At 48.4% G+C, this 27186-nt stretch overlaps 1 protein-coding gene across 3 annotated transcripts in view; it reads left to right on the forward strand.

Moving 5' to 3' along the window:
* The window catches only part of LOC147444061 (putative 3,4-dihydroxy-2-butanone kinase), a 95412-nt gene that overhangs the window by 36818 nt on the left and 31408 nt on the right, over nt 1-27186 (forward strand). For all 3 annotated transcript variants that reach the window (XR_015190012.1, XM_086526796.1, XM_086526795.1), the window contains 3 exons: nt 23106-23236; nt 23419-23511; nt 23599-23660. Coding sequence is in view for 2 of the 3 variants with exons in the window: in XM_086526796.1 (XP_086382922.1) it covers nt 23106-23236; nt 23419-23511; nt 23599-23660 (286 nt within the window). In the remaining variant the exon portion in view is untranslated. The remainder of the gene's footprint in view (nt 1-23105; nt 23237-23418; nt 23512-23598; nt 23661-27186) is intronic.

Consider the following 27186-nt stretch of genomic DNA (forward strand, 5'->3'; position numbering starts at 1 on the left):
CTGTGCATTGACATATATATAATGCATCTCCGTTTGTGGCTATGTGTGGCATAGATATCCCTGTGAATCTACCAGTCTCAGTCTCGAGCTGCTATGAAGATATTCGTATCTGACCAATGGCACACCGTAACCCATGAGATAGGTGTGTGTTCATATAGCTAGGTCGAATCATTCAAGTCCTTGTGAATGAGTCTACAATGGTGCATTAATGGTGTATTGAAAGGGCGGCAAGCTGTCCATGTTGAAGCCATGTATCTGGAACCGTGTTGACATCTGTGCATACCTGCATGACGTGTCCTCCTGTGAAGCTAATTTTCTGGAGGACTCAAAGGCCAATATGGCATATATGTCTCTCGTAGTATCTGTCACGAGGACGTGGCAGTTATTAACCATGTCACAGAGATGTGGCAACTGCTAACCTTGGTTGTTGGTTTCTTTCCAATGGGGTTTATTTTATTTGTTTTGAGACCCTCTTTTTGAAGTAGCAAACGGTTGGACATTGTATGGCCAATGTGAACAGTAGATTCACCCGCAGACGGGAAGTGGTCGGCACTGGAATTCGTATGGTAAGAGGATGTTTAGGCTCAGAGCAAGATCATATAGGTCCCCCCGTCGCACTTAGCAAGTTGGTGGATACTAGGAAGTGAACTCAATTAAGGCGTAAAGTCAAGGTGGGACTACCAACAAAAAGTATCCGACAGTTGGGCCACATTGCAATTTTGGATGCGGTCTCAATGAGGATAGATGGTCAGAGGACCAGTGGGAGCCCAACGGAAGCATCTCCTAAAATTTAGGGAACTGCTATTTTGGGTCGTGAAATGTGTTCGCGTCATTACCTCCGGTATGACTAGGGGAACATTTTACAACTCTGCCGCGAAGTCAACTGGGCAACCGGTTAGGATATTTTTAAGCGGCAAGCCCGAAATGGGCAAATGCTTGTAAATGCGCCAAGTGTCAACTTTTCATGCACTTTCCTCTTGCAGAAGAATTGGTGCTGAATTTAGAGAAGGGAGAGGCTTCATTTGCAACCTGTCACAGGTTAAGAGCTATGGAGTGCTTTCTTTCCCTCTCATGTACAGTGTGGTGCTAGGAGTGATGCCCTGCACACTACACACTGCTCTCTCTTTCCCCTACGTGCAACTATGTGATGCCCCACAAGAGGGCTACTCATTTGACTGATGTACAGTTGTGTGGGTTCATGCTTTTGTGCTGAGGCAAGAGCCTCCTTGAGCAGGAACAGGGGTAGCTAGCTGCTGCTCCAAAGCAGGCACTGGTGAGGGTCATAACCTCACCGTATAGGTGCAAAATCAGCGCTGTGTATGCGCTGTAATTTCACTGTTTTTCAGCCATACGGACGCCAGGACCATTGGGAATCGTGCCCCACTGGCAAAGGACAGCTAGGGGACTGTTTGGGGCTGAAAACAGGGCAAAAACCATTAAATACAGCGTGCTGAATTTACTGTTTTTGGACAGGAATCAGAGGGTATACGACAGTGCAAGTGAGTTCCAGCAGGGGAATTGGTTTTGCGCAAGTTTTGGGGCTGTTATGCTACCGAAATTTGGCCAAATCAAATGGTATCTAGGTGGATACACGTGAAGGATTCCCAGGACCTTACCTTGTAATTTACCCTCCTAAAGAATAAAGAAATACCGAAAGGGGCGCCAATTTTGGGGTCTACAGGTTGTCGGCGTTTGCTCGGAGCATTCTTGCTCCGAGCCGTGTGTGTATTCAAGTGTTAACTCCCGTCGTAGGTTTTCTTTGCAAAGTGCTGTGTGTGTGTGTATAAAGTAAAGAATTTCGGGTGAAAGCCAACGCCTACCGCCCTACGGGCCGGTTTCAGTATCCCATAGGTTGTGCACAAAGGAGAATGATCTGGTAAGCACCTCTATCTCCATAGGGGGGTTGCTAACTCTGCTCTAATGATGGGTGGAGAGGCCCTTGGTATCTATGATCTCCCGATTGATTAGAGCTAAGGCCTTCGTGCCACACGAGATGAGTACTTAGACCTACACACTTTCCTTTATCAGCCACAGTGTGGGCTCTCCATTGCGACTCTCACCACCACAATTCTCCATCGAGAATCACTTATCAGCCCCATACTACTATTGTCCCCTACTCTATTTGGTATAAATATAGATGAGGTTTTGGATTACATTGAGAGGGCGACAAAGGTGGCCAACAAGCAAGGACATGGATTCCATTGTTGTTATATGCTGATGTTATTGGGTTGATCTTTGACTCACCAAAGGGTATGCAACGACATTTGGATGTATTACATAGCTTTGTGGAGGATAGTGGACTGTCTATAAACCTTGGTAAAACCAAGGTTATGGTGTTTAAAACCACACCGCAATGGATCTAGAGATCAACACCTACATTTAATTATGGTTAAGAGATCGTGGAGTACACAGATGCGTACACCTATCTTGGGGTAGTCTTCACTAGGCCAAGGTTTTCTTTGAAGAGAGCAACAGAGACTAGACTGACCAGAGCGTATGTGGCCTTGGGAGGATTGGAGAGGATGTGTTCACAAGTTCAGTTCCAGGAACCCCGAATAAAACTTTGATTCTTTGATACCTTGGTAGTTCAACTATGCTCTATGGAGTACAGGTTTGGGGACCCTTTCTGGGTTAGGGAAGCAAGTTTGGATGTGACCAAAAGCTGAGCACTCTAGTGGGAAGCGAACTCAATAAAGGCATAGTGCCAAGGTGGGGTCACCGAGGGAAAGTATCCGACAGCTGGGCCACATTGTATTTTTGGATGCGGTCCCAGTGGGGATAGATCGTCAGATGATCAGTGGGATTCCAACGGAAGCATCCCCTAAAATTTAGGGAACTGCTATTTTGGACCATAAAATCTGTTCGCATCATTACCTCCGGAATGACAAGGGGAACATTTTAGAACTCTACTGCGAAGTCAACTGGGCAACCATTTGGGAGATTTTTAAACGGGAAGCCCAAAGAGGGAAATTGCTTATAAATGTGCCAAGGGGCATACCATGGTGCACTTTCCTCATGCAGAAGAAGAGGGCGCTCGATTTCTAGCTGGGAAGGCCTCATTTGCAAGCTTGTCACAGGTTAAGAGCTATTGGCTGCAAGCTTTCCCTCTCATGTACAGTGTAGTGCAAGAAGTCATGTCTTGCACACTTTACACTGCTCTCTCTCTCTCTCCCCTACGTGCAGTAATGTGATGCCCTTCAAGAGGGCTGTTCATTTGACTCATGTACAGCTGTGTGGTCATATGCGTTTTTGTTGAGGCAAGAGCGTCTCTGAGCAGGAACAGGAGTAGCTAACTGCTGCTCCAAAAGCAGACACCGGTGAGGGTGATAACCTCACCGTACAGGTGTGTTTTCAGCGGTTATGTGCTGAATTTGGACTGTTTTTCAGCCATACGGATGCCTGCGAGAACCAGTGGGAACAATGCCCCATTGCTAGAGGACAGTTCAGGGACTGTTTAGGGCTGAAAACAGGGCAAAAGCCAGTAAATGCATTTGTAGGAAGTCGATGTGAGGGGTTTTGGGGCATCTTATCATGTACTCCACAACCGTTTCCATGCCCATAACTTAATTAGAAGAGATCCCGAGTTAAGAAGTAGGAGCATATATGGTGTTTGTGTATCAACTTGGAGAAAGTTTATAAGAAAACGTTTTTGAACCGCATACAACAAAAGCATGATCACCGCATTGCAAATAGTAACCTCTTCGATGCCTTCTTCTTACAATAAGTCAAGTAACCTCTGTAACCACTTCAATGCCTTGTTCTTGCATAAAGTCAAGTAGCATTCGTTCCAATTGATCGATGCATAGACCAAAGAGAGTTGGTGACAACGGACATCCTTATTTAACCCCAATAGTGCTTCCAAAAATTTCTGAAATTCCTCTTCTCATGCACAATTGACATATCAACTTCTCATAGATTCGAGAAACCGCAAGCATAAACTCACTTGGCACTTGGAGTTCTTCTATCCTTCTCCACAAATTGTTACGTGAAATCATATGAAAGGCTTTCTTGAAGTCCACAAAGCAACAATACATTGGCTTACCTTACATTCGTTCAACAGACTTTCCTCCATGAGAATCCTAGAAGTTGTGGTGTAAAAAGAGTTGAGCCGCTGGCTCAATTCTAGTCGCATCAATGGAGGGGGGGGGGGGGGGGGTGGTGGGGGAGGCTCCGCACACACCGCATCACACACCAACTTCACCTTAACAGGCCAGTGGTCCGAAACATCCACCGATCTCTGGACACTGGCATGGCCGAGGAACTAAAGGGCCAGATCATTGGCCAAAAAGAAGTCAATGTCTGATCGTCCTTTACCACGGGAAGAGTGATACGAGAGTCCAGAGCCTCTCGTTTGGACAATCTTAAAATCAAGGTCTTCACTCCCCAGCCATCTCTTCATCGGGCGTCGTCTAAGATTCCAATCCCCTCCGATCAGGAGAGGAAGGCCCTTTCTGCCCAACCTACGAAGCTTCGAAGCTAACGCGCTTAAGACGTCTACTCGTTCATCCACTAACTGACTCCACGGAACAGTCAACGCTTGTGGAAGGGTGGGTGCGCCGTGAAACGGGAGACGGGTGAGGTGAGGCGCCGAGTTCCCCTGACCCATCCCATTTCACGGAACACCCTCTACTTCGAGCCAAAATCATGGACCCTCGGGCTTGGTGATCCACCCGCAAGTGTACCAACTACGTGATGAGTTACAGTAGGGTGTGGATTCCAAAGTCTTGCTAAACACGGGACCGTTATGGACCACACCCAGATCAAGGACCCGCTTGTCCCTCGGTCTCGCCCACCGATTGAGAAGCAAAACGTTGTGCGGATTGTACCGATACTTCATGTGAATCCACGAATTTAGAGGATGGAGTTGATTCGTCAACACGTTGGCAGTTGTGACCATGAAATCTTACATGCAGGATAACCATAGTCCGGAAAGTGGGTTGTCGATCCCCCGGGAACGACATACCTAACCTGGACCCCTCCAAATTAAAGGTGAACAACCTGTTCATTAAGTATAGTCGTGCATTTTCTATGAATTCACAACCATATTATATAAACGATCCAAGAGCACCAGTTAAGGGTACCTGGGCTGACGTGGAAGAGGGCTGCTACCAGGTACCCTCGGGGAGGCGGGCACTGGGAGCTTCCCCGAGTACTGCGAGCGACAGCACCCCAGAAAATGGGGAGCGGGGCCTCGCTGGTCGCTGCTACGGTGAACCCGAACTCACAGAAACCGGGAAGGACGGGATGAACCAGTGCGTAGCGGGGCAGCAAAACTCACTAGCTATGGCTGAGACTGGACGCCTCACAGTTAACTCGGAAGGGCAACCATCTAAGGAGCTGAAGGGCGGGGGCATAGACCAAGATGGAACGAACTCAACAAGGGAAGTACGGTACATTGAGGTCATGAATGCCGATCAACTTCAAAACAACAGGCTAAGATCCTTGTCGATACCCGAGATTGACCCGGTCGCCGCCCCAAGCAGACCGGCTAGAGAGGAACGGGTAATGATGAGAGGCAGGCTTGGGAGGGGTGTTTCAGAAGGGACGGTTGGCAAGCTGTGCATTTGGGGCGCTAATGAACACACCGAAGTGTCATTCAGCAAGGCCTTGAGACGCGCACTAAGATCAACCTCCCTGTTTGCAAGTATTGAGCTTTTGGATCGATTCCTTAACAATCGGACGGGGAGCACCCGCTTGGATGTTTTCACTTCTAGTAAACAAGCAGCCCTAGATGTCCTCCAGGTCATCCAATTGGAGAGTAGGCTTAGGTGGTTTGCTAAGATCTCGCTTCCTTTCGCTAGGAGAGATAGGAACCGTTTGAGGCCGGCGATGGAAGTGTTGAAATCGCCGATCTTTGCCACGCTTAACATTAATGGACTCCGGTCGAAGCGGGGGGAGTTGGAGTACATAATGTTACAAAAGACTTGGAATGTGGTGGGTCTCCAAGAGACTCGACTATTTCAGGGTGCATGGCCCCTTAGAATGGCGGGGTATTCGACATTCCAAGTGCGAGGGTCTGATAAACCAGGGGCCAGGGGACTTGTGACCCTGGTCTCCCAGGAACTCAGAGCCTTTGAGTTGGGAATGTCGGACGTAAACTCCTTGTTTGTTCAACTCTTTCCTTTAAATATGAAGGATGGTTGGATTTATGGAAATGTTTATGTCCCGCAGAGGCAGTTAGTGGATGAACGAGCAGACGTCTTAAGCGCGTTAGCTTCGAAGCTTCGTAGGTTGGGCAGAAAGGGCCTTCCTCTCCTGATCGGAGGGGATTGGAATCTTAGACGGCGCCCGATGAAGAGATGGCTGGGGAGTGAAGACCTTGATTTTAAGATTGTCCAAACGAGAGGCTCTGGACTCTCGTATCACTCTTCCCGTGGTAAAGGACGATCAGACATTGACTTCTTTTTGGCCAATGATCTGGTCCTTCAGTTCCTCGGCCATGCCAGTGTCCAGAGATCGGTGGATGTTTCGGACCACTGGCCTGTTAAGGTGAAGTTGGTGTGTGATGCGGTGTGTGCGGAGCCTCCCCCCCCCCCCCCCCCCCCCCCCCCCCTCCATTGATGCGACTAGAATTGAGCCAGCGGCTCAACTCTTTTTACACCACAACTTCTGGGATTCCCTACCAGAAGCAGCGGAGGAGGGGGAAATCACGCAGGCGGCGGTGAACCGTCAGTCGAAGAGCTTTGAGGAGGCAGCTGAAAGAGTCTCTCGAGATGTTGGTGCGTTCTCCGTAAGGCCCCCCAAGAGGCCTAATAGGGGCTTTAGGCTAGACCCGAGAGCCCGGAGATCCATCAACCGAAGACGGGAAGCTTGGAAGTCTCTGCGGGATGCAGAGAGTGATTCCTCTAGTGAAGATAGGGCGTGGAGGAAGTTTGCTGAATGCCGAAAAGAGGCGCGAGCTGAAACGAAGAGAAGCGAGAGAGAGGCTCTCAAACGATTCATGCTCAAGAGCGTCGAATTGGCAAGACGCAAGGAATGGTATGCTTGGTGGAAGCATATGAAAGCCGTTCTAGGGGGGAGCAGAAAAGGAGGGCCCGCTCAACCCCTAAGAGACCAGAACGGCGAGCTGCAGGCGGACGAAGAGAAGATCCGAGACATTTGGAAGGATCATGCTTCTCGCGTCTTCGCCGATCCCTCCGGGCACAGCAAGGACCCAGAACACTGGCAAAACCATGCTGTGCGACTTAGGCCTAAAATAGAGGACATCAATGACTCTATTAGATGGACTGAAGTTCGAGAGGTATGCCGCAAGATCAAGCGGCATAAAGCAGCTGGGATAGATGGCATTCCCCCTGAATTTTTCAAGATCCTTATGCAAGACAAGGGAACTAGATCGGATCGATTTAAACCAAATACAGACATGGGAAGAGCAGTCTTCAAACTGCTATGTACTTGGTTTGATTCAGGGAAGTTGCCGGAGGCATCATCTACCTCGGTAGTGGTGTATATCCCGAAGAAGGGTGATCTTTCTAATCCGGACAACTACAGAGGGATTTCTCTTATTCCAATCTCTCTGAAGCTCTTGACCTCACTCGTGATCAATAGGATCTCAGTGAAACTTGAGGAAAGAAACTTCTTCTTGCGTGGTCAAGCCGGATTTCGGACTCAGGAGGAATGTGTGGCACAAGTGATTGCCTTGAAAGAGATTGTGCTCAGACGAAAGGTTGCTAAGAAACCGACGTTTGCGGCATATATTGACTTTGAAAAGGCGTACGATACAGTGCCACACGAGGCGCTCTTTTTAAAGATGGAAGCCATAGGGATTGGAGGTCGTTGCTTGAATTTCTTTCGAGCCTTGTACCAATCTTCCAAGGTCAGAGTGCGGGTGGGAGCGAAGTTGAGTGAGGAGGTCCAAATCGCCCGTGGCGTGCGTCAAGGGTGTCCCGCGTCGCCTACTCTCTTTAATATATTCATTAATGACATCTTGGATGAGAGTGCGATTGACCTTGGGGTGGCTATTCCAGGCCTACTCCTGAAGATCCAGGGCCTGCTTTTTGCAGATGATTTAGTTTTATTTGCGGAGTCTAAGGAGGAGTTGCAGGCTAGTTTAGATAGATTGCATAGTTGGGCGGAGAAGTGGGGGATGAAGTTCGGCATAAAGAAATGCCAGGCGACCGTGTTCAACGGGGACCTTGAGGAACTTATTGCCTTCAAACCCCACATCGGACCTGAGGAGATTCAGGTAGCTTCGGAGTATAGGTACTTGTGCATCTTAATAGACAGCGAAGTCTCGATCGATACTATCCTTAAGGATAGGATTGAAAGTGCACGTAAGTCTTTATATGCCCATAAACATCTTCTATGCTCTAAGAAAATTCCGATGTGGTCAAGGTTGGCCTTTCTCAAGGCGTGCGTCTTCCCAGTGGCGACTTATGGAGCGGAGATTATGGGCTCACATGACATGAGGAAGTTGAACCCATTAGAGACGCTTATAGCAACTGGAATGAGGTGGGTAGTCGGTAAGGCCGCGAAGTCGAGTTCTGTGGCAGCAGCAACTCTTCACCGGGAGTTAGGGCTCCCCCCCGTACCAGCTTACTGTGCAAGACAGAGGGTACGAGCTTTTACCAAGTACGCAGGTCTAAAGACTTGGATTGCAGATTTGGTTAACAATATACCAGAATGGAACCAATTCAAGAAGTGGACCTGGTGTAAAAGGACAAAGTTTTGGGGGCAGAGGTATATCAACGGCGCTTCTGTTGAAACCGCAAGACAGGAGAGCTGGAAGCTCTGGGAACACTCACATCAATGTGTCTCCCTTGATCCTTATATCGAGAGGAAGTATGAGGACACGCGTGGATACCTCTATAGGCAGAGCATTGGGAAGAACCCCGGTGGGATGGAGGAGAAAGCCTTGTTACTAGCAAGAGTGGATGGCTTAAGGCTTAAGGATAAGATTGAACGGGCACAGTCGAGGACTTGCCCGTTATGCGGAATGGAAGAAGGTTCAATGTCACTTACGCACCTGTTGGTACAGTGCCCTGAACTGGACAATCTCAGAAGCTCAATACGACCCTGTTTGGAACATGCTAGACGGCTGTTAAACAATCCGAGCGGTGAAGATACCGAAGTGTTACTCCTGGGAGGGGAGATTAGCGGAAAGCGATTGCCAGGTTGGGTTGTCCCCCGTGGGGCCCATAATGGTCGTCGTGGACCGCAGCTGAGGAGTGCCTATGCGGATAACGTTGCAGCATTCCTCTGCGGGGCCGTACCGCGATACTACAATGCTCTGGCCCGTGAGGGTGTTTGAAGCTCGTAGGGCTTGTAGTTATTGCGTACGGTGCGGTCTCGCCTAACATGGTCCTGGGGCTTTTCGAGCGGGCCTTGGTGACCATGGTTGGCCGGATCGGGATGCCTCCTTTGAGCCGACGCCCACCTTGGGTATGGCAGTCCTATCGGACATCCGCTGGACGGGGGCCTTTTTCTACCAGGCGAAAATCCTGGAGTACCTGGGCAAGATTCAATACGGTCTGTGAGTTACAAGGGTTTGTCCCTCTCTCTCAGCCTTGGTCCTTAAATGCATCACTGAATTCGTTTGGTGATTTCCCGACGTTACCCTCGGGTGGCGTGACTAACAAGGGAACATGGACTGACTAACATGGCATGAAAAGACTTTTTACTTCCTCGAGGGGGAAACTTGCTTCCATTCCCCGTTGACATGCCACGATACGGCATGGAAGCGCTTTTCCCTTTGTCGGCAAGTCCGCAAGGTAATTCGTCTTTGACTCGTTTGCGTGAACGCGAAGCAAAGGCAGTTCCTTGCTGGCTTGTCGGCTCTAGCCCAAAAAAGTAAAAAGTAAAAAAGAACACGAAGAATGACAAGATGGCCAATGGTGCTATGGCGTCTACAGAAACTTGCTTGCCCTTATGCACGCTTGCCATTCTCTTTAGTGTAATCACTCAAGTTTATCGCCATTATGCACTCAAATAACTTTGTCATAAGAGACCCAATCATTATAGTCCGGTAGTTATTTACATTCTTTACATCCCCTCCTTTATGCAAAGGCTTGACTCAATTAGTGCTCCAATCACAAGGCATATCATGTTGAAGTGCAAGGTTGAACATGTCACACATCCAATCATGTGTGAAATCTCCCATCCATTTAATCATTTCCGGCTTGATACCTTAAAGATCTTCTGCTTTGCAAGTGGCCAACTTTTTGAGCCTGCCGCACACATCCTTAATAGTGAAAAAAGAGGGCATACATAGGAGTGAACCATAAAATGGCATCTTTCAAGCATTTGGTTGCTCATATAGTTGTTTATAATGCGTGTACATATCCCTCAAGTTACCAAAAGTCTCAATCCGCTTTCTCTTCAAGTTTCTTCAAAATCTTCCACATGCGCGTGTCTTATCTTGGACTTGAAAAATTTGATGCTTTACTTCCCATATTCTTCTCTTCTTTTGAATCAATGCCTTGTATACATGTAAATCACTTCGATAGTTATTTTTGTCCATACTTGCATCTAGCTTTATCAAGGACTTTCAAGCATTTTGACATTCTTTATCAAACCACCTTTTGCGTGAACTATATTTGTTGATACTATGGGTATGCTTTATGGCAAAGCATTCTTCGACACAATAAAAAATAACTTTCTTGAAAGCTTTCCATTTATTTTCCAATGGTGCGTTATATTGAAGCTTTGTCATCTTTAACTTTTGCTCAACCGTTTTAGTATACATTGGTGCCTGTTTGAAATCCATAGAGAGAGATAACTTCTCTTCCCTTTGGCTGAGATTTTCATGCTCAGGTGTTTCTCTACATGTAAGGTCAATATATAAGGTTTGAAACTTTGATGGCTTGATTCCGAGGTCCATTAGCCAAGCGTAAAACTCTTTATTCGATACATGATGGCTTTTGAGAGTAGCATATATTCAGTGACACTATCCCTATTGTGCTATCTACATGTAAATATAATCAGTTCATTTCCATAAAGATACACCATTGGCAATGAGCATACCGGTGTAAAAGTAACTTTCCATAGTGATACTGCTCTTTCTCATTCATTGAAGTACAAGCAGACAAGTGAACTTCCTCCAATTCCCTTGAAATGTATGGTATATCATTGTTAAGTATCATGGTTTTGTGCGGGCATTCATATCCCCAAAAACAATAACATCACCTTTGCCTTTAAAGTAAGCAATGTGCTCCTCTAAATCAACAAATGACTGATCTCTATCCATGCAAGCATGAAAGGGGAAATCATGATGAAGAATGTAGCAACCGGTTACAAAAATGGGTGCTCTTTTTGATGTTATAATTTTCAGCAATACATAATGCTTGTGCTCGTCATCTTTCACAATTGATATAAAATCTCTCAGCCCTTTCTTAATTATACATGCTACCTCTCCTTGCCCTCTTCGTTGCTTGAGATTCTTTGACCACATCAATGAATGTACATTGTAATTCTCCAACTCGTTAATCCTTTGTGCTTCATGCTCCCAAGTTTCAACAAGAAGTACAACATTAGCTTTGCTTGTTAGTTCATCTATGCCAATCCCCACATTCCATGGGTATCGATTGCAATTCCAAAAGCATACTTCCAATTGTAATTCAGTCTCTTAGATCGTACGTTCCTAGTTTCTCGAGAAACATGTTCTTCTTGGGCAGAAATTTGGACCATTTCTTGATTGGCCATGCTAATTTTTTGTGTATCGCTTCAATTTTGAGAGAGAGAGAGAGAGAGAGAGAGAGAGAGAGAGAGAGAGAGAGAGAGAGAGAGAGAGAGAGAGAGAGAGAGAGAGAGATGAAATGAAATGTTATAGTAACGTCTTCTAAGGCCAAAATGACCTATGAGACCAAAGAGTTACATCATGGTCAATCGAGAAATTAACTAAACTGAAACACTACTAGAGCTTTAAAAGTTGGGTATCAAGAGCTTGAGGGATATACAAAACGTTAGTGTGTTGCAGAGAACATATTCAAAATGGTGGGTATAGGTGTATCAAAATTTGGAGATGGCTCGCATCGGCCGGTGCTTGATCGTGTCGATGCCCTCCATGGTGAGAGTTTGCACAAGGCATCTCCCATGTCTCGCTAATATAGATCTGATCCTCTACTGCAACTTCTTCGGTCGATGGGAGCATCCCCTCATCTTGGGCCTATTGGATCTCCCTAGTCTGTTGCTTGATCATTCAGTATACCTTTGCAAGTGATATATCTTATATCTCTCCTCTTTGGCTGGTCTCGCCTTTGCTCAATCTCTGGATGGAAGAACACTGTGAGTTTGTCTCTAGGTGTGTCTCCTGGTCTGTGAGCCTCTCTCCTTGAGCAACCTTGTTGGATGTCGTTGAATCTTCAGTATATCGACAGAGTCCAAGACATCTCTGATCCTAGTAGAGGCCCAAAACCCTCGTTGAAGAGGCAGTGACATCGGCCACTATCACCTAGTATGCTGTATAGTGACCTATATAGTGGAGCTTTGTCTTTGGCTCTCTCTGACTAAGCTGGCACAATGTGTCCTTAGCTGGAATGGGTGTGATGATGTCCGAATCTATCCAATAGCACATCGTAAGCCGTGGGACAAGTGACTGTCCATATAGGCAAGCCTAGATAAGAACCCATCCCCGTGTTGGCGAGTGCCATGACGACTCAAGAGCTAGTAGAGCATAACGATCTTGTGGGAGCTCCCACAAGTTGTGTACGAATGTCAATGATCTTGGAAGAGTCTCAACCATGAGAGGAGGGGTAGCCAGCTCTGCTGGATGATCGCATGGGGAACCGAGGCCTTAGCCTTGATCATCATGAAGATAAGTGGCCTCTCCATGTCTCGCCACCCATTTGTACGTCTATGGTGAGGACTATGATGATCTTCTGAGGGTCCCCATATCTGCACTCCGTATAGCATAGCTGACGCAACCAAAGTATCAAAAAGCCATAGCTTGGTGCGAGGCTCCTAGAAGTGAGCTTGTGAACACATTCTCTCCAAACCTCCCAAAGCTGCGTATGCTCTATTCAATCTAATCTCTACCGCTCTCCTCATGGAGAAAATTGGGCCATTAAAAACTGCCCCTAGGTAAGTGTACATATCGGTAAACTCCACTTAGTCCTGTCCATAAGTGAAACTGGGTATTGATGGCCTGATCCATTGCGCTTTAGTGTTGAATACCAAAGCCTTGGTCTTCCCAAGGTTAACAAACATACCAATATCTTGTGCAAATGAGTGTAAAGCATCAAGATGGTGTTGCATCCTCTTAAGTGAATCTGCAATAAGAACAATACTATCTGCATACAACAATAGGGGTGTCCATGTCCTTGCCAATTGTGCTCCTCTGTCACCCTCCCTCTCTATGTAGTCTGAAGCCTCATCCACATACATGCCAAAAAGAGTGGGGGATAGTGGGCAGCCCTGTTTCACCCCAATGGTGGAGGGAATAATCTTTGACATCCCCTAGGACGTATGCGCTCGTCTTGTAACTGTCTTGCACAAGGCCATGATCCCCCATATGAGCTCTACAGGCCTCCGAGCTTATCCATCTGCTCCCCGAAACTGTATCAAAAACTTTGCAAAAATCCCTCCTCCCATGAAATTTGCCCTCCTCAATAATAGCTTGTAGTATGGGAATGTGATCTAGGGTAGAAAAACCCCTCCTAAAACCAACCTTGCCTAGCACTCGGATGCCCCCTCTTTTTGCCCATATGCTTAGCTCATGCTCAATGATGGATTTGTATAATCTGGCTAGTGTGTGTCCAATCATGATAGTGCGATAATTCTCAGGCAAACTAGGGTCCCCAGTTTTGGAAAAAGTTACAATCGTCGACATGCTCCAAGTATCACACATAGCTCTGGTAAACATCAATGCAAGAAGATCAGCCAAATGATCCTTTGCATGTATAAAATGCTCAGCTACATGATCATATCCTCTCCTTGTCTTCATCCTATCGATAGCCTTCTTTACCATCTCCGCAGTAAAGAAAGCACAAGTGTGTGGCCATACCTCTGGTGGATTCGGCAATGACTGTTGGTCGGGGGCCATGTAGAGAGAAGTAGCATATTCACCCCATATGTCTATAGATGTAATAGCTGGTGCTGGGGAATGCTCACAAAACAATCTCCAAGCCTCACTTGAGTCCTTGCTCAAGAATAACTAGTGTAATAGGGAACGGGCGGAATGCACCCTTAACGTTTCGAAATGGTGTTCCGGACGGAGTTGGGAACGGAACGTTGTTCCGCAATGGTGGTCCGGAACTGGGGGGGGGGGGGGGGGGGGGACGGCGCGAAATAGGGAACGGGGGGTGGAACAGGCAAATGGGGATGTTTGGGGGCATATTTGGGGTTGTTTGGGGGTAGATTTGGGGCTGTTGTGGGGGCAGATTTGTGTTTAAGGGTAGATTTGGGGGAAGATTTGGAGGCAGTTCGGCGTTGTTTGGGAGTTGATTTGGGGCTAAGCGATTCAAGTGTTTCTTTTGTCGATTGTTCCGGCCTCCCCTCCTCCCCCCCCCCCCCCCCCCCCCCCCCCGTTCCCGTCCCGTTTCGACCCTTCCGTTCTTGTTCTCCGTTCCCTTTTCGGGTAACTTTGTATAAATCTCTCTCGAGCTGGGCTAAGTAAGCTCCCTTCTTTTGTTGCACAAGGTGCCGGAAGGTAATCCGCGACTGTGAGTGACGACGTCCGTGAGCACCTCCCTCTGCAGTCCGACTCGTCTCTCTACATTCCTCATCATACCAACTGTTATGGGGCATCTTCCCAGAACGGGGTCTCTTTGGGAAGGCCTGTGATATTGCATCATGTAGTGTCTTTGTCAGAACTTGTGTGAGCTCATGAAGAGGGCGCCCTTGTTCCTCCACGTAGAGGCGCATGCATATCTCATCAATATATACAAAGTTCGCCTCCCTCGTAAATGTATAGCGAGTGGGCGTGGTTGCCTGCGATGGTGCAGTTATACTGTAAGAGAACAAAAGTGAAAATGTTTGGACAACGTGATCCACTACCACCCCAATCGGCCTATGGCCCACCACAAAATCATCAATACATGGAATGAAACTAGGTGTAGTCATGATATAATCCATTGTACTAGTTCTATGACGATTGGGGAAACAAGTGAAGTAGTTCGACTCTGGGAATCGTCGGATATCATTCAAAATCTCCCAAAAGTTATGATATCACCATCTCTGGAAAACTCCCATATATCCTCATTCAAAATAGTAAATGGTGATTTCCCTTTGGGCGTCGCATAAGCTGACCTACTGGGGGGGTGTGTGTGTGTGTATGTAGAGAGAGAGAGAGAGAGAGAGAGAGAGAGAGAGAGAGAGAGAGAGAGAGAGGGGGGGGGGGGTGCACCGATTGGGTGCCAACGAATCCAGTCAAGGTTTCCCCACACCGTTCTCGATGTGGTATTTGCTTAAGATTGCGTAAATGGAATGTATTGAGATGCAATACATCAATACAAAACTCTGTTGGACTCGATAGATGATGTAGCCGAGGGAATGAAAGTTGAAACACCTCCGGGGTCAATTTGATGCATTCTTCTTGTTGTGTCATGAGCATAGCAAGAGGAATCTCATCTCTATTTGAACTAATGTATCACAACAACATCCCAAGGAGCCTTAGCAAGCTCTGGAGAAGCATTTGATATAGCTGCTAAAGTAGAGGAAGTGTAAGAGGAAGATCATGCAGAGGAGGAGTCAGGACCCCTGCGTTTGGAGACTTGTAGCACCTAAGTTACCTCTGTGTGCTGTCGCCTACTTCTTTCTTTGCTTCCCTCCTAGCTCTCATTGCATCTGATCTTCTAGAACGTGTAGATACTTGAGCATGCCTCTCCTAACCATCCTCTACTGTCTATGCTCTGCACCCTCTACTCTGCAAGTGTATCTAGCTGCCAAATGTCCTGAATTAGGAGGATTCCTCGTGTCGCAGAAGGAACGCGTATACACCTTTGGACAGGATACCACCCTCACTCAATACATTCCCCGGACTACTACCAATCTCTGAGATATGTGGCTGAAACTCTGGTAGAAGGCCTAGAAATCTAGCAGTAACAATAAGAACCTCCCCCAGGCTAGCAATATCTATCCCCTGTCTCTATCTGTATCTAACAATAAGATCTGATTCTGTCATTTTCCTTTCTGTGGGTGTGTTTTTATCATTTTGTCATCATTGTTTTGCAACTTTTTTTTTTTCTGAGAAAAAGATCCTTCTATTAGTTAATGAAACTGCCCATGGGGCTACAACCTCCTCTACAAGAGAGGACTCCAATAATCATGCTGTGGAGACTCTCCCAATGAAAAAACAACATATTTACAATGAGGCTAGATGAAGGGATGGGAGGAGGGAAGAGCAACACAGGTGGACGGTAGTGCCATTTGAGCACACCCTGGACCATGGTGGAAAATGGCCTAGGATGCCAAAGTCGAAGGAAAGCCTCTCTACGCTCCCTCATGTGGTCGGAACTACCCTGGAGGCTCTCAAACTGTCCTCTGAGAGTATGGACCAGCTCAAGCCAAAGGTCCCGAACAGTCTCTGCTGGTGGTACAGGGCGAGCCTCGAAGATGTGGAAGCAACGGACCCGCCAGATGAACCAGAGTGTCAGGCCACTGATGAGCTCCCAACACACCTCTCTCTCATTGCACCACTCCTGTGGCGTAATCTCTGTGGCAGGCTGGAGTGTAGGTCGCCCCCCCTGCATCACTATCATCCTGCTGGTGGATGATAGCTCAAACTGAAGTGCCGGGCCCATGAGAGTGGACCAAGCAGCTGCCCCCCGAGCCGTGGAAAGAGCGGGCATCAGCCGAAGAACACGCAGCCACACTTGCTGTGCCGAGGGACATTCCCAAAGACAGTGACGTTGACTCTCCACAAGATGGTCACAAGCTGTGCATGCGGACGAGAGACCACTATGCACAAGCCAGCTCCCAACCGCTGTAGCTCTGTGTGCGACCAGCCACTGAAACAAAGTGACTCGCCTCGGCAGTCTGGAGTCCCACAACCTCTCCCAAAAAGCTGCCAAGAACTCAGATGTGAGACCCTCCTCCTGCCAATGAGGTGCTGTAGTAGGGTGAGCCTCTCTCTGTGCTACCAGTATGTGACGTCCCAGTCGAACAGTGTACTGAAAGAAAGGGACACTTGGATGGTCTGCAGAAGAGACGGGGTCCCTCCAAAGCCACTCTCCAAGATTCCACTGTACCTGTGCTAGTGGATAGCACTCCCAAGCCCACAGTCTCCAATGTCCATTCTCAAGAGCAGTTGGGTCAGGATCGATGACACAAGTCCTCCCACTGATGCCCACCACTCGGATCCTCTGAAAACAACACTCTCCCACCTACGGGGCCTCTATTGCAACTCGTTGTAAGCGTCTCTCACCCTGTAGCTCGAAAAACAGGGAAGGAACAGTCTTTGAGAAAGCCCGAACAGAGACGAGAACCTCCAGTCGCGCGAAGGCTCCCATCCATCTGGGCGCTGCTGACTCGAGAGGCGTGAGCCACTCAGCTGGTACTGCCTTTGAGATGTCCTGGCACATGCTCTACACCCCTCTCATCCCCTGTAGTTGAAAGCCCTGTAGCTCCTCTCACAAGCATGAAAACTGTAACCAGTCAACTTAAGAGCGTGCTGGACCCGCTGCCATGGAACCCCAGGAAACATGAGGCCGACTACCAACCAAGTGACCTCTCTGAGTGCAAACCATGGGGTTCCAAACAAGGGGCTATCGCAGGCACTCCTCCGTGCAAGTAGGCTGATGCTGCTCCAGGCCTCGCCGCAAGTGCTCCCAAGATCGAAGCAACCCCAAAGCGAAGCGATCCTCCAGACTCCCGCTCAAACCAACTCTGTGCATCTCTGTGAAGATCCATCGTCGAAGGTTTCCAGGGGCCTCCTGCGTGAGGCACCCTAGCACGGAGCCGCTGTAACAAGAACTCCTTTCAGGGCTCCTCATCTGGAAGAAGACCTCGGACGATGAACTTCCCGAGAAGGGCTGTGCTGTGCTGTGCTGGGTCTATGATCCCTAGCCCTCCCTGTGAACAAGGAAGAGTGATGACCTGCCAAGCCACTTTGGCCTGGGCCGTCAGAGTGTCGCGCCTTGACCAAAGGAATTTCCTGATCAGCCGCTCTATCTCGCTGATACAAGAACTCGAGAAGATCCAGCAAGAAGTGATGTACCACATAGTAGCCAACAGCACCTGGTTGGCCACTACAACTCTGCCAGCCAAAGAAAGTCGTGCGGAGCTCCAATGTAACAACTTCCTCCTGATAGACAGGAGGAGGGGAGCAATCTGTTGCTTGGGAGACGAGTCCAAACCAACCTGACAACCCAAGTACCGGACTGCAGTCCCTGGGGGGATCCACTTGAATCCCTCACCTGGCATCCAATCGGGCATAGGAGCACTACCAACCGAGAAAGCCATTGTCTTTCTCCAGTTGATCAGTGCGCCAGATGCACAACAGAAGGTCTCAAGAGCTTGCTCACACCTGTGTAGGTTGGCCTCCTGGCCATCCGAGTACAAGGCTGAGTCGTCAGCAAACTCAGCGTCCAGTAGCTCATCCCCCCGAATAGGGAGTGCTAAGCCCCGTAAACCAACCTGCTGCGAACCCATAAACCTGCTCATCACCTCAGCATAGAAGAAAGAGGAAGGGGGCAAGAGGGCAGCCCTGTCTGACCGAACGTGTGAGCATGAAATGATCACCTCTACCTCCTGACAAAAGTACTTGACTGTGTACCCATCTGTACAAAGCTGACACCCCTCTGATCCAAGCATCTGAGAAGCCCATCCTGCGTAGAGTGCCCTCTAGAAAGTCCCAGTCATCTCTATCGTAGGCCTTCTCAAAATCGAGAAGAAGAATCACTTGATCCTCACCGCGAAGCCCCGCTAAGGCAGAAGCCTCCCAAAAAGTAAAGATGTTGTCAAGGATACTGCGCTCCTTGACAAAACCTGTCTGAGTCCCATGTATAAGGCTCTCTAGAAGTGGCTGGATCCTCATACTCCGAGCCTTGGCAAGAATTTTGTAGGCTGAGTTGAGGATGGTGATGGGGCGCCACTGTCGAATCTCATCCAAGGAGCCACCCTCCTGGAATGAGGTAGATCATACCCTCACTCAAGCTGTCAGGCATCTCTCCTGTGTGCAAGATGTACTGGAAAGCACTACAAAGATCTGGGCCAAGCAAGTCCAGTACTCCAAGAAAAAACTGGGGGTCAAGCCATCCTCACCTGGACAGCTACCACGGGGGAGTGCACTAAGAGCCGTGTGCAACTCCTCAAGTTAAGTGGCAGCTCAAGCCTCTGACGCATCTCCTCAGTCACAAGGCAAGGCATTTGTGCCCACACCTCCTCCCTGCATGCATCTTGACGCTCTGACTGAGGCTCTGCAGACAGTAACTCACGATAAAAGTCAGTAGCAACTGCACGCATGTCCTCTGGCTCAGAAGCAACTGACCCTTCGGGCGTCCTCAACTGACTGACTTGGGATGCGTATGTCGAGGTCCCACTGACTTGAAGAAAGCATCAGTCACTCTGTCACCTACCTGTGTCCACTGAGAATCCTGTCGATGGATAGCAAACTCATAGCGCCGCTCCTCTGTGCTAACAAGCTCTTGGCGAGCCTGCTGTAACTGCTCCTCCAACCAAGGACTGTCTGGATGCTGCTCCTGCATCCTCTGCAAGGAAACAACGCCCCGTCTGAGATGCTGCTGCTCCTCTCTCGATGCAACTAGGCGAGCCAAAGACTCCTGGAGAAAGAAACGACTAATCTGAGCTAGTCCTGAGGCCACTCTGTCAGTAGGAGTATCGTGCATGTCCAAGCTCTCTATCCAGAGAGCCTCTACTCGCTCTGTCGAGTGCAGAGTCCAACAAGACCCTCTCAGGGATGCGAAGCATCGTTCTCCCCCTCCTCTGCCTGTCTGCCACTGTGAGGATCACTGGTGCATGGTCCGAGAAGGAAGTCCTTGCCAGAAATGCCAACTGTCCCACCCAAGTCACGGAAATGGTCACTAGTGTAGAAGCGATCTATCCGCGATAGACTCACTCCTCCCACTCTGCGGTCCAAACGAGAGAAGGCAAGGCTGTCTGGGGGCCTCACAAAACTAGAGTGCTGCCACACATCCGAGACCCTCAGAGTCATACAAAACCTCTCCCAAGCTGCCAACTCAACTCTATGCACAGTAGCATGGCTACCACCAATCTTGTCAGAAGGGTCCTCGAACATGTTGAAGTCACCCCCTATGCACCATTGCTCTGCCTACGGCAGAGACTCAACAATCTGTGACCAAAACGCTGCTCGTGCACTCGCCACATTGGGCGCATATATGTTCAGGAAGCCCACAAGGCAACCTTGAACTTGCATAGTGATCCACTGAACCCTGCCTGGCACAATAATCCCTCTGCCCACAATGGCCTGCTGCAAAGAATCCACAATAGTCATACATACCCCACCCTGGATGCCTCTAGGTCCAAAAGCAGCTGACCAAAAAGTATCATATCGTCCACGCAAGAGCTGACCACAACGTCTAATGCGGCTCTCACACAGATGATGCTCCTGTAGCATAAGGATATCAATCTCTCCTCCCACAAGGCAACGCTGAAGCTCCTGACGTAGTTGGCCCCTCTGACGCTGAAACTGGGGCCCACCAAGTCCTTGCACGTTCCATGAGACGATCCTCATGGGGAGTGAGAGAGAACATTGGATGGGGAGTAATCCGCATCCGAGCGTCCTCTAGATAGGCGTGACTGCAACGAGTGCTTGGCCCAAGCCCAAGTAGATCGAGCCGTACGTAAAGCAACCTCCTTTGTCGAGGAGTTCTCATGAATGTGTACATAGCATGGCAAGCACTACGTATTAGCAAAGAAGTGAACCACAATGTGTCTACATCCTGCTGTATCTGGAGGGGTCACTGCAAACTTGGCCAATGGCCACAAAGTCTGAAGCATGTCTGTAACTCCTAGGTCTCCCATGTGGTGAGAGAACTCTAGGACCTGTGTATGCAACCACTCCAACATTGAGTCGAGAGTCCACTCAGTCTGGTCCCTGCCGCAAAGGGGAAAAGAGAAGCCAACCCCTGAGTCCAAGGCCTCTATCCCCCTAGCTGCAAGGAACAAAACATGAACCTTGAAGCAGGTTGCCTCGTGGTCTGCTGAGGGGTCACCAAGAATCGCGTCAGACCACGAGGGATTGCTGCAAAGGGAGACGTCTGTACCTGTAGAGGGGTTCGCAAGAAAGGTTGTCCCTCTCTCGCCGAGCGACTCGTGGCAAAGACACTGTCGAGAGATCTCCTAGCAGCCGTTGATATCTGTCCCCTGGGTCGACTGTGGAACTGGAGCGGGGGGGGGGGGGAGGAGCAGTCGGAAGAGGGGGAGAAAAGGGGCGGGGGGAGCGGCGGAGGTAGAGGGGCGAGGGAAAGAGGCGGCGGGGGGGAGGATGATGAGGAGGGGGGGAGGAGGGGCTGTCGAGGGTGAAGCTGAGGTGGGGGCTGGAGCAAGGACCTCATCCTGCTCAAGAGGACCGAAACGGTTCCCCGTGGGAACCCACTTCTGTTGGGCAGGCGCCTGAGGACCACTTTGAGTACCAGGTTGTCGCTGTGGCCCCTGCCGTGGTCGACCACGAACCTGCTGCCATCCCTCCTCCACTTGAGCCCCAGGCTCGGAGGGTGACTCTGCATGTGTGCTCTATGTCTCTACCTGTGGCTGCTGGCCAGCCCTTGCAGGCTGGGGCTGAGTCTGTGGTGTAGGTCGAGGCCTCCTCCGTGGACAGGCCTTTGCAAGATGGGCCATCTGTCGACAAATGAAGCACTGGTTCGGAAGGCCCGAATACTCCACGCTCTGTCTAAACCAACCCCCACTCACCCGAGGCAGGAGGATGACCTTCGGGAGAGTGTGAGTGTCCCTAACCAGAACGCGAACTGAGGGAATGCCGGCCGCCTTGGCAGCTACTGAAGCTGCCGTGGGAGGTGTCTCTTGGACAATCCCAATCGTTGAGCCTATCCTGGACAAAAGTGGTAGGTACTCCCTCCGTAAACCAGGAAAGCAAACAAAGATGGGGATGTCTGCCTCCTCTACCAGAACATCTGAAGCAGGGCCAAAACCATGTCTCCACTGTCGAAAGTGGGCTCGAGCTGCTTGGATGGTCAATGGACTCATGGCGATGACCTTGGACGCCATCTCGGAGGTCTCGAACTCGATCTTGTAGTAGCCTCGTCCGAGGATTTGAACATCCAAGATCTTGCCCACCTCTGCTAGAAGGCGGGCCTGGAGAAGATCACGCAGCTCTCCTCTGTTGGGTTTGGTGCCGAGAATCTTGCAGATGACAAAAGTCGCCTGTAGGCGCTCTATCTCTGCGGCTGGGGTCGCTTGCTCTGTCGGTGAAAGAGCAAGTCGGATAGTGGGCTTAGTGGGGTCGGACGAGGGGGCTTCATTGGAGTCCCTCTGCGGTGGAGCTTGAGCCTCCATCTGTGTCTGCTGATGTGAAGAAGAAACGAGGGGGGGAGGCTTCCGCTAGACTAAACACGCCAACGAGATTAGCGAGGCTCGACAAGCAGGGAAGGCTAAAAACTAAAAATGCAGGCGGGGGGGGAAAGGGCAAAAAAAGCTGTGGGCAGGAAGGAGGGCGGGCAAAAGGATGGCGGCGGGACAGGGCAGCGGCAGGGTGGGCTGGGCGGGCAGGCTGAGCGGGCGGCGGGGTTGGTAGAGCGGGCAGGCTGAGCGGGAGGGGCAGGCAACGGGTGACGGGCAGCAGTGTGGTAGCGGGCAGGGTGCAGCGCACAAGGGGCGGGCAGGTGGGCTGCGTGCAGGGGGAAGAGCTACGCGAGGGCAAGAGGGGGGGGGGGGGGGGGGGTTGGGGGGGTGCGGGCAGCAGCAGCAAGCACCCAATTTTTACCAGCTACAATCATGACTTTATTGTTTTGCAACTTGCATCTCTGTTGCCTTTCAATCCTTAAGATATTGAATGAAAATCTCAAAAGGTCTCTGATCACATTGTTGCATATGAAGGGCTACATCGCATATGTAAGTACCGATTTTCACTTATCATTATGTGCAGAACCTGTTTTTATTATATGGTCCTGGAAGATTTTAATTGCTTTGCAAATGCTGAGATGAGAAGACAGAGCTGCTAATAGTAGACTGAGTTTGTGCCTGATGAAAGATTGAATGCCAGTTCTGTGTCCATGATATGCCTTTGCTAACCACAGATTAGGCGCAACCCCTCTCATGGAGTTGATGATAGTAGCTGGGAAAGCAGTAGCACAGCTCCAGTTAGATTATGGTCTAGCTGTTGAGCGAGTTTACACAGGCAGCTTCATGACCTCCCTGGACATGAAGGGTAAGGTTATTTGATGTTTTGGATGTTTAGTTTATTGCTACCCTTTCTGTATCAACTTTTTAGGACTGAAAACACAAGAATCAACATTTTTAGGTTTAAACTTCTTTGGACTGGACTATACAAGTTACAGTTTCTCTGACAATAATCGTTTTAAAAACTTAAGTAAGACTTGTTGTGTTCAGGGTTTTCACTTTCTGTATTGAAAGTGGATGACTCCATATTGTCAAGGCTGGATTCACCAACACGGGCTCCGGCATGGCCTGTTGCTGTTGATGGTATTGGTCTATTGTTCACGTTTCTGTCTTCAGTGATTCTTAGCTGAAATATTTGAGGAGTTGAGATGTTAACCTTTTTTCTTGTAGGACCTCGGCCACAAACCACTATCCCTGTAGATTTGCCTCAAGGGCCCTCTTCTCTAGATCGGGTAATCACCAATCTTAATTGTTAAGTTTCTCAGAAAATTGTGTCAATGATAACCTGGTGGAGAGTAATCAATTTCTCAACTCTGGTAATTGCAATGTGGTGGGTTTGAATCTTCATGCCGACTAGGATCAAGTGTATACTTTAATGTGTACTACTTAAAAGGAGGCACTGCCTGTTTAAGAATATATAAAGGCTTCATGAAGCATTCAAAGTCTGCGATGGTTTTGGTCTACTATTTTACTTCGTTAATGCTCAGCTTATCGGCAGGGAGGTTTTTTTGACTGAGCTACTTATCCAAGCGAAAAGGGGGAAGAAGAAGAGGGGGGGACACTGGGTGCTTTGAGAAGTCTTTCTTTTAACTAGGTCAAATGTGTATGGTGGAATTCTTACTACCGAAGGATTTTTAAAGGCAGGCTGTTTCAAGACCTGACAGTTGCATAGTTTGGTTGAGTCAATCCCATTTGTGACATTGAACGAAATTTTTATTCAATTTTCAATCATGCTTTCTGTTGATGGATCAAAATCAATAAGAATAATTTGACATTGGAAGCGTTTTCTTTTCTGGGTTTTTTTGGTCAAGTATAACTGTTAAACCTCTCAATAAAATTGCCATTCTTTGAAGCCTAATATTTCTATAATTCATTTGGGTTCTTAAGGATAACTTTCTTTAAGTACTTCGTGTTTATGCCGTTTTTAGTTATATTTAACAAAAAGACTAAAGACAAAAGAATTTAAAAATTTCTTTGGCCTCTCTATAGGTACACGAGTTTAGTGTTTTATATAACTCAAGAGGATTAAGCTGCCTGGACAAACATCAAATATTAAATGTTTCAAGGGGACTTAGGGTAAAGGTCCCAATAAGAGGACATCCCCAAAACAAGGACACCTTTTGTTTGACTCTACTCTAATTAAAAAAATATTCAAGTGTCATGATGGGGTTAGCATGGAATATGATAAAGGCTTCCTTTTCATATCAATTTCACTCAAAATCATTACTTGAACTTAAAGATTGAGTTACCCGAGTTTGAATTTCCCTCTACTGGCCCCTATGTTTTGAGCATCCTCAACTTGGCTGCTTTACCCTAAGTCATACACATAGAATACGATTCTTGACACTACGGAGACCGAAACTGATTAGGGGTGGGTTGTTTTGCATAATAACTGGTTCAGTTGTGACACAATGAATGGACGGCAAGATTGTCAAAATAAAGAGCATGCATGTTACGTTCCCAGACGTAAGGATGGGCACGTGTAGTATGCCCGGCCAGTGTGAACCTAGCCCTTTGGTTATGAAGTTCTATGAATAGGACTCGGGTCTCATTTGTGAGACATCTTGTGGGATCACCACTCTTGGACTCTTGGCCCTTGGCAGCTCTACCCGCACACTCGTATAGGTGTGGGCTTGGTGGTATGGGACACTAGCCCTTGTGGCAGAGGCTAGCTTGTTTGGTTGCAGGCTCCCAAGCTCTGGGGTGAGCCCGTATTGGCTCTATGTCTGGGAGGTGAGCCTGATGTTTGCTCACTACCGGCGAGGGACCAACATTGGTATTAGAGCTCCTTCCTGCTTGTATGCACTACATGGCGATGGCACAAAACCACTAGAGCTCATGGGGCCGTGATGGCCCAGCCTAATCACGGCCCAGCCTAACAGGCTCTCCCAACTCTCGTATAGGGTGGTATGGGGCGCTACTAGTGAGAGAGGAGGGCAAGGGGAATCTGATGAGTTCTTTTTCATGGATTCTCGTGTGTGGAATGTTGATTGCCAGTGGCAGTCACATGGATGCTTGGTATGTCTTTGTCTTGCCTCTCCGTTACCGATTATTGCATGAGGGTGTCCTTGAGAGCTACCACTGTGAGGACATGATAGCCCCTCTGTATGCAATCGGTGAGAGGAATTGATCGATTGGAGTATGTTTTGCAGTGAGGAAAGAGAGGAGCAAGGCAAGTAATGGTCGCAGTCTACAGGAAAACTAGCATACATGGCGCGGTTGTGTTATGTACATGCGACGCGTGAGGCGGGTGGTTCCGTAGTGGTGGCGCTGCATAACAGCAAGACGGCTATTTTAGTCGGTACTTGGGACAGTGTCCTTTGCTGTAGTGCGCACAGACAGAACAGTACACTCTGCTGCAGCGCACAGAAACAGCGTGCACAGCGCTTCAACGTATGCAGAGGTGGGATTCCCACGCAGAGCGATGGCCTGAGAGTCCAGGGCGGTGACCAGGGGCGGCAAGCTCACGCGTAGGGAAGCAAGCAGGTCGGTGGCACTCGTTTTTTTTACAAGCCTGTAATGTTTTGAGCTAAGGATTTTGCTCTACAGATTTAAAAAAAAAAACTGAAAGTCCCTTACAATAAAAGTGACCGCCCAACCTTTTAAGTGACTGGAATTTTAAATAGGTTTGAAACAGCCTCTTTTAACTTATTCATCACTTAACAGGCTGCCCACATCAGAAACCTGAAAATCACTTCTTAGGTGAGTAAAATCACTAGAAAATTGCCCCGCTCAAGGTGGCTAGTTCTCTCTCCATACTTGCTCCTGCTTCACGTTCCTCCCTTCTTCTCCATCGCCATCACAAGAGGCACCAAGTAGGCTTCTTCTTCACCTCCCCCACATGTGGTATCAGAGCCTAGGGTTTCCCAGAAGAGCCATCTCGCGAGCACATATCAGAATTTTGATTTTGCTCGCTGCACGCAGGGATTTCTGCCAATTTGCCTCAAACTTGTCGCGAAGGAGTCTCCTCATCGTGTAGAACAGACCCATGGTGACCTTTCCACGAAATTAGGGTTCCGAAAACTGGGGAACAGCAGTCAATTTTCGCTGAAATTGACCAAATTCGACTTCAATTCGATACAAATTCAGTAGTGTGAGTCTCACAGCTCATTCTTACATGCATTTCCACTAGTACCGGTCTGAAAATTCAGCAAAACAAGTGTTTACAGGTCTGAATTTTTCCCTAAAACAGTGAATTTCAACAAGCAATAGATGTATTACACCTTGTGGAAATCTTTGGTAAGGGTTTGGCAGTGAATGTAAGCCGTTGTGGATTGATTTTGAGTGAAAATCGGTTGCTGTTTTTTTGGTGCAGCAGGCTGTTTTCGGCCTATTTGAGCACATTTGGGCGTGTTTAAGTCGCCAAATTAGGGTTTTAGCATTTGCACTCACTTGGGATGGCTTCAAGCAGTGAAAGTGGCAATCTTTTGTACATTCGGAAGCTTGAAGGGGCCCAAAACTTTGCGATATGGAAGAAGCGATGTTATAATGTGATGCTACAAAAGAAACAGGTAAAACCGATTAAAGTGCATGGACAGAAACCTATTGACATGTTGGTAGAGGAATGGGAGGAAGTGGACGAGTTAGCTCGTTCCACGATTATGCTTTCAGTGTCTGACAGCTTATTGTTCAATATTGAGAACCAAAAGTCAGCTTGGGGCATGTGGAAGAGATTGGATGATTTGTATGCACAATAGAGTGCGGCTAGTAAGGTTTACTGGCTTAAGAAGCTTATGGATCTCCATATGACGGAGGGCA

Source organism: Adiantum capillus-veneris, chromosome 13 (genome assembly GCF_014529385.1).
Source record: "Adiantum capillus-veneris isolate H3 chromosome 13, ASM1452938v2, whole genome shotgun sequence".
Taxonomy (NCBI): Eukaryota; Viridiplantae; Streptophyta; class Polypodiopsida; order Polypodiales; family Pteridaceae; genus Adiantum; species Adiantum capillus-veneris.